The following is a 7,252-nucleotide window of genomic DNA, read 5'->3' as shown; positions in this document are numbered from 1 at the left end:
ATGGTGGTGAAAGCACTGGACTCTCATATGGCCGAAAGCAGGAAAGTCCCAGATCTGGTAGCTTGAAACTCGTGCTGTGTGTGCATGCCCAAAATCCCAGGAGGAGAATGGAGGAGAAGGGCTTGTGGTGCAGCAATGCCCGCTGGGGTGTGATGGCTCACTTTCCCTCTCACTGTCTCTCTGTCCCTCCAGTGAGCACACGTGTCCTATAGCAAAAACCTTAAATATAGATATATAGATATATAGAGATATAATTGTATATATTATTATTTCCTAATTGAAAAGCATATGTATTATTTCACATATAATGTATATATTACTTTATAATCGGAACACAATAAATAAGCTTTTCTTTTTAAAGGCCCCAAATTTAAATCTCTGAGCCACAATAACCAGGGTGCAGGAGATGCTCGCCGCATTCGGGCCCTGTGAGAACGATACTGAGGACTCCCCGGCCAGCACTCCCAGTCATGGGAAAAGCCACCCCTGCCACGTGACCACATCAGGGAGGAGATGCTGGGCTGTCGCAGACGCCTGTGCACGTCTCCGGAGGGTCGTCCCTCCCTCCCTTCTCCAAGGCAGTGTCCGGCCACATGGCCTGGCCTGGAACTACTGTCTGAGCTCCAAGCACCCATCGTTGTAAGAAAGTTTTTCCACTGTGAAGCAAGGGTTGCCTTGGGAGGTGTGCGTAAGGATCCTCCCTGGATTGACTTCTAAAATCTGGTAACTCCAACACAGAACCACCAAGGTCAACTGACAACAGACTCTTGGGGAATGTGGGCAAGAGTTAGACCTTGGGCCTCAGCCAGGTCCCAGGACTCTCAGGGGATGCAGACCCTTCCTTCCAGAGCCCAGGGCCACTTCCATCTGCACTGGCTGAGGTTGGGTGCCCAACATGGCCAGTCCTGGTAGGTCCCAGAGGGAAGTAGGGCGGCCCTGTCAGAGCTCACATGGTCCTTGATCTTCCAACGATCAACGTGATGTCTGCCTGAGAGGACCTTGCGGTAGAGCAGACCACTTCCCCCGGCCGGGAGCCCGCCCAGATAGGCCGACTCAGACACACAGGCACAGCCAGCATTGCCTGCCAGCCTCTCACATGCATGTAGAAGTTCTCAGACCTGCGTGTGTCCCTCTGCCTTTCCTGTGTACAGAGTATTCACATGGACACACCATGGACCCCACAATGCCCTGAGCAGGCCCCTCTCCCAGGAAGCTCAGCACATGTCAGGACAAGACATGCCTTGTTCTTAGGGAAGGCTTCCTCTCACTCAGGACGCCCCTCCCCACACACAGCCTGCGATTCTGCAGAGCAGCACTAAGGGCCCTTTATTCGAGAGGGAATGAGCACAAAGCACCTTCAGCTGGTTCGGGGCGATGAATCTCCTCCTGTCCTGACATCCCGGCCTCGGCCTCCTCCAGAGTCCCTTCCGATTCATCCGAAACAGAGGCACCCTTCACCTCAGCCTCCTCACTGTCCTCGCTGTCCACGCCGTAGCCCTCGCCCAGAGCCAGCTTCAGGGGCTGCGACTTCCTCTTGGACACCAGGTGCTCAGCCTCAGCACCCGCCAGCTTCCTCTTCTTGGCCAGAGGGCAGCTCTGTAAACTGGGAGGGAGGGGAGGCAGTGGAGAGGCCGCAAACACCCCTGTGCACTCCCCGAGGGTCAGCTCTCCTCCCTTCACAGTCACTCTGCTGAAAGTCACCATCTCTGATATTTTTTTAAATTTACATTTAATTATACACTTTGAAAAGTTCCTGATGGGACTAGCAGATGACATAATGGTTATATCACTGGACTTCCACATGGTCCACTGTTGTTTGAATCCTCAGCCTAGTAACTGAAACCCATGCTGGGCGTGTGTGCGTGCGTGCCCAAAATCCCAAGAGGAGAATGGAGGAGAAAGGGCTGTGATGTGGCCATCCTCCCTGATGGGTGATTTCTCGCTTTCTGTCTCTTCCTGTTTCTCCTGTAAACACACACACCCTGTAACAAAAACCTCTCTAAAATATGGGACCGGTTGGTGGTGTGGTGGTTAAGGGCGCTGGACTCCCACATGGCCGACCACGGTTCGAGTCCTGGACCTGGTGGCTTACTTTCTCACTCTCCCTCTCTCACACACACTCTGTCCCTCTCTGATCAAATTAAAATAAATAAATAAAGTTAAATAAAATAAATCTTAAAAATAAAACCTCTCTAAAATAAAAGAATCCTAATTATGAGTCCAACATGTAATGTGGAGGTTAAGGCACCTGCATTCACATGGCCAGCCCTGAGATTCACGTCCCATGCGAGACACGAGTGTGTGCGAGCCCACCATTCCAAGAGGAGAGTGGAGAGTGATCGCCGCATGGCAAGCTCCCTGGGGGTGATTTCTCACTTTCCCTCTCTCTGTGTCTCACTATCTCTTCCCATTGAGCACATATACCCCATAGTAAGAAAAAAAAAAAAGTTCCTGACTACATTTTTGTTGGTGTTTTAATATTTGCCACAGGGTACCTGCAGACCAGAACCGCAGTCGTGTGGCATCAAGCACTGAACTACATGCCACCTGTTGGCCCCTGACTGTGTCTTACCCTGCATTTCCTGCTTCTCTCAGCAGTCAGAAGCCCTAGCTGCAACTAGAAGTGAGGACGGCTTGCCCTTCGAGGTCCGCTGGCCGCAGCTGCTCCTCCCTTAGCCTTCAGACCAGCCTGGTCTCAGCCCGTTTCCTCCCACCAAGGCCTTTCCTTTTCTACCTCCAGAGCCCCTGCTTGCACTGCTGTGGTCAGGGTGGGGCACCCAAGGTAAGCTGACCACCTCAACAACTCTCCCACAAACTCATCCAGTCTTTGAGCAGCACATTCCTGGCCACACGCCTCAGTGAAGGCACCATAGCAGCGTGGTCTGGTGGGGGAGAGACCGCTCCCAGGGAAGGGATTAGCCAGGCCTCAGCAGCCACAGAGGTGGGTGTTTTTAATTGATGAAAGGGTCAGGAGCAGGCTCCAAGCCTCCCTCCATCCCAGGAAACGTGATGAGAACAAGGAGCCCTTACCTTCGGTGTCTGGAGTACTTGCCTCGGACATGTCCTGAGCCTGTGCACCCTGGGGTGGGACAGCTGGGGACAAGCAGAAGAGGTCAGCCAAGGTGACACTACCTAGCCTCAGACCCACCCTTAGACCCTCAACCCAGGGAACAGAGGGTTGTCCCCAAGCAGTTCATCTCAGAATGACTGTCGGTCACTTGCTAATAAAAATTAATGAAATGGGGCCAGCAGATGGTGTGGTGGTTAAGGCGCTGGACATTCCCACATGGCCGACCACAGTTCGAGTCCTGGACCTGGTGGCTTGCTTTCCCACTTTCCTTCACTCTGTGTGTTGTCCCTCTCCAGTCAAATTAAAATAAATGAATGAATACATAGAATTGAATAAATTTTTTCTAATTAATGAAATAACTCACATCACTTAAATAAGTGAATGGCTCACTGTGGCTTTATGAGTATGTTTAACTAAATCCTGTATGTGCAAGAACAGGGTTGCAACACCAGCACCTCCTGGAAACGTCCCTTCTCCAAGGGCAAGCTTCCCTGCTGCAGGCACCCTGCCCTTGCCCAAGGTTTCCAGGGCCTCTGAGGTGCCCCAAGTGCAAAACCCTCTGAAGAAGGGTCATCGCATGTCTGGCCCAAGTCCAAAGCAGGTCAGAACTTTCCAGAGCCACCAAGGGCAACAGGCTCCACACTCCCAGATGGGCTGTCCTGTGCTGCAGGCCAGGACTCTGTGTGCCCAGAGGACCATCTGGAGGTGGAGACAACACTCTAGCCACCACAGGCTCATTGGGCTCAGCTTTCAGGTAGGAAAGTACAGCCAAAGGGCCCAAAGAGCTGAGAGATGCTCGCCCTCCCTTGGTGGGGGACACAGGGCTGGGCCTAGAAGAGCCTCTTTGGAAGAGGCTGTGTAGCCCTAGCGCAGCTCCTCCCATAGGCTAGCAAGTGCCCAAGGGACAGAAACGAGTCCCCAGGAGTCCCTTGCCTCAACCAACATCTGTCTCCCCTTACCAAACCCAGGGAAAGCTTTGGAAACATCTGACCCTGGGCATTAACCATGTTGCTGCCACGGACCACAGGGCCACAGATCCCACAGCAGCTGTTAAGTAAGAGCTGCCATGCAGGGGCCTGTGCAGGGCATGAGGTCAAGCCTGCCAGATCCCGGCTCCTTTGGGCCCGTTGCTACCGAGCAGCAAGATCAGGAACTGCACGAGGGTTCCCAGGAAGGGGCAGTCAGAGTGCTTGTAGGAAGACAGGCTTCCCTGGCCAGTGGGCAGATCTTGATTGATGCCACAAGTCTGTCTCTACCTGGGATCAGGCTTTTTTGAACTGTGCAAGAGTCTTCCCAGGGCCTTCCCACTGCATGCTCCAGGGACTCAGGAAAAGGGACACCCTAGTCTCTGTCCTGAGGGTTTCAATGTGACTGGCCCCAGGCCAGTCTGCACTGACTGCAAGCCATACTCATTGACCGTGTCAGGGAGGGGCAGAGCAGCATGGTGCCTGAGTCTCAACACCATCACTAGGCACACAGGGGGCCGCAGTGGGGTTCTCCTGGCCCCCCTGGGGACCACCATGGCTGGCTCTCTATGTGTTAGAAAAGAATAGAGGCAAGGAGGGAGAGCAGAAAGGAAGTAGGAGCAGAAGCAGCAGAGGGAGGGGAGGGGACGAGATATTCTCCACTGGGGGTCGCCGCTACCCGGCCCAGTCTCTTCCATAGTAAATCTAGGCCCACTTGTTTTCACTCTCGAGAGAACTCACTTCGTGATTTTTCACAAAAAGCTCCTTGTTATCAGGAACTTGAAGCTGAGGTCTCAATTAGTCGATCAATCGCTGAGTTAATCAGGCAATGAGGCGACAGCTGCTGCAGAGCCTGTGGTACACTGGCACTGCTCGAACTCAGCACCTGTTCCAGTCTCCCTGCACCCTGCTCAGAGAAGCGCTGGGACCCACAGGTGGATCGGCACCATCTAGCTCAGCCTAAGAGGGCTGTGGACAGGCCAGTGAGCCCAGGGCACAGAGATGGCAAGGCCACCTGAGCCAAGATCTGGAGGCCTCGCAGGCCTGTCCCACCCCAGAGTGTCCCTCCCTGAGCCTCTGGAGGCTGGAAAGTCAGCCGGTGCTGGCCCTGAACCCCACAGCTCTCGAGAGTTAGCTGTGAGCAAATCCAGCTGGTATTTACGGTGCCCAGGCTGGCACCACAGGAAGAAGAAACAGCAAGGCCTACTGCCCCGTGAGCCTCTCCCACCACGGAAGGAGAGGCAGATCCCAGCCAATCCCTCACCCTGCCACTCGGTAGCAGGACCCCCACGTCCCCCCTTGGCTCCCCATATGAAGCTGACATAAGGACAGAGCGGGCGAGGCTCATAGAGGCCGGGCTCTTGGTCACTTTTCAGCAGATGTCCTGGACAGCAGCTCTGAGGGCCTGGACAGGAACACAGAAACAAGGAATCCAAGCCAGGAGGGAGCTTCCTGGCACAGCCACTGCCTTCAAGGATGGGCCTCCTCCTACCCATGGGACAAATAGAAAGCCCCCACTGGGTGCATGCTCTGAACTAGGACATGGCCCCTGTGCCCAAGCACACGTGGGCTCAGTGGTGCTGACCCTAACCCTGATCTTGGCCTCCAAAAAGCCAGGCAGAGGCTCACGTCTGCAGGCGATCACAAAGTGGAATGCCTGTGGAAGTGGCCGTCCATCCCTCCACCAGAGCAAAGGGGGAAACTGCCCGACTCATTCCTTCTTTCAGGCACTCTTAGTCTCAGGACTCTGGAGTTTGGAAACGGCGGCTCAGTGACCTGCTTGACCCAGGCTGAGCGCCCCTTGGCTCACCTCCCCAACCACCCTACTGCCCAAAGAACAAGCGTCTTCCTGGGAGCTCTGCCCAAGGCATGATGGGGCCGTGTGGGACCCTAGGATTCCGAGTCAATGGGGCATAAATTCCCCATCCACAGAGAAAGTCATGCACAACACAGGGCTCCCAGATGCTCCCCGACTGAGTCCACCATGGGCTTGTCCAACAGCAAGATGTGCACGTGGAGCAAACTGTCCTCCATGGGTCACAGCTCCCACTCTGGCAGGAACAGTAGAGCCCCTGAGACAGAGGTCTCATCTGCTTTTGCTGTCCTGGTAAGGAGGCCTTTGGAAGGGGTAAGGGGTACCTACAGCCCCCAGCGGTGGATGTCCTACAGAGCTGTGGGTGCCGTCACCCAGTAAACACCACAGAGTGACACTGTAATGACATCTCCATGGGCAGCTCTTGGCCAGCAAGCTTGCGGACACAGGAAAGGAGGACACCTTTCCTGCAGAAGGCATGAGCTCCCTTGGCATAGTCTTCATTTCTATTTTTTTAACTCTAAGAATAGCTTTTCAAAACTGAATAATTGCTGAAGAAATGGTTGCTGGATCCTAGGTATGGACACCCCAAGTTTCTCCATAAAAACGTTTTAGGATCTCACTGTTACCAACTGAGCAGGCTGAGACCATCAGATTAATGCGTACAGCCCCTCGTTTACTCCGGGCAGGTCCTCTCTCAGAATGTGTTAAAACAAGCTAATCTAGGACCAGCAGTTGGCATAATGGCTATGTAGTTGGACTCTCACGTAGTGGACCATGGTTCAAGTCTCAGACATGGTGGCTTAAACTCCTGCTGGGTACGTACATGTGCGTGCGTGCCCAAGATCCCGAGAGGAGAATGGAGGAGAAGGCATTGCAGCATGGCCATCCCCCCTGGGGGGTGATTTCTCGCTTTCTGTCTCTCTGTCTCTCTCTGTCTTTCTGGTGAGCACACGCGCCCTATAGCAAAAACCTCTCCACAAAAAAAAAAAAAAAAAAAAAAAAACATGCTAATCTATCAGTTCTCATTACTGCTATACAAGGTGGCAGGTGAGGAGCTGCCGAGCAGGAGACTAAGGAGAGGAACCTGAAGCCAAGAAGGCTGATGCCAGCGGCAGAGTTAAAGAGGGTGACGCCGAGGCTAAAACGCCCAAGAAGCCCAAAGAGGGGGACCCCCCCCGCCAGCCAAAGCCGGTCCTAGTCCAGGGCATCGGCAGATACTCCTGTCTGCCATGGATCCCAGGAAGGCTGTGTACAAGAGGAAGCACCCAGCCACTGCGTGGTACCATCCCACTGCATATGTGCCTCGAAAGCCGCTGAGCCACGGAACCCCTTCAGTCGGCCTGTGAGAGAGCCGCAAGCCAGCATCCCTCCCGGGACCACGCTGACCCTCCTCACTGGACG

The 7,252-nt window shown here is 54.1% G+C and overlaps 1 protein-coding gene across 3 annotated transcripts in view; it reads right to left on the bottom strand.

The window, feature by feature from the left end:
• The window catches only part of MYT1 (myelin transcription factor 1), a 72,709-nt gene that overhangs the window by 30,992 nt on the left and 34,465 nt on the right, over positions 1-7,252 (bottom strand). For all 3 annotated transcript variants that reach the window (XM_006167102.2, XM_006167103.2, XM_027767710.1), the window contains 2 exons: positions 3,031-3,093; positions 1,356-1,603 (listed from right to left, as the gene is read on the bottom strand). In XM_006167102.2, the coding sequence (XP_006167164.1) occupies positions 1,356-1,603; positions 3,031-3,093 (311 nt within the window). The remainder of the gene's footprint in view (positions 1-1,355; positions 1,604-3,030; positions 3,094-7,252) is intronic.

The sequence above is a fragment of the Tupaia chinensis genome, unplaced genomic scaffold (assembly GCF_000334495.1).
Source record: "Tupaia chinensis unplaced genomic scaffold, TupChi_1.0 Scaffold144472_1, whole genome shotgun sequence".
Taxonomy (NCBI): Eukaryota; Metazoa; Chordata; class Mammalia; order Scandentia; family Tupaiidae; genus Tupaia; species Tupaia belangeri.
Note: the sequence above shows the minus strand (reverse complement) of the source record. Positions and strands in the feature narration are given on the sequence as shown.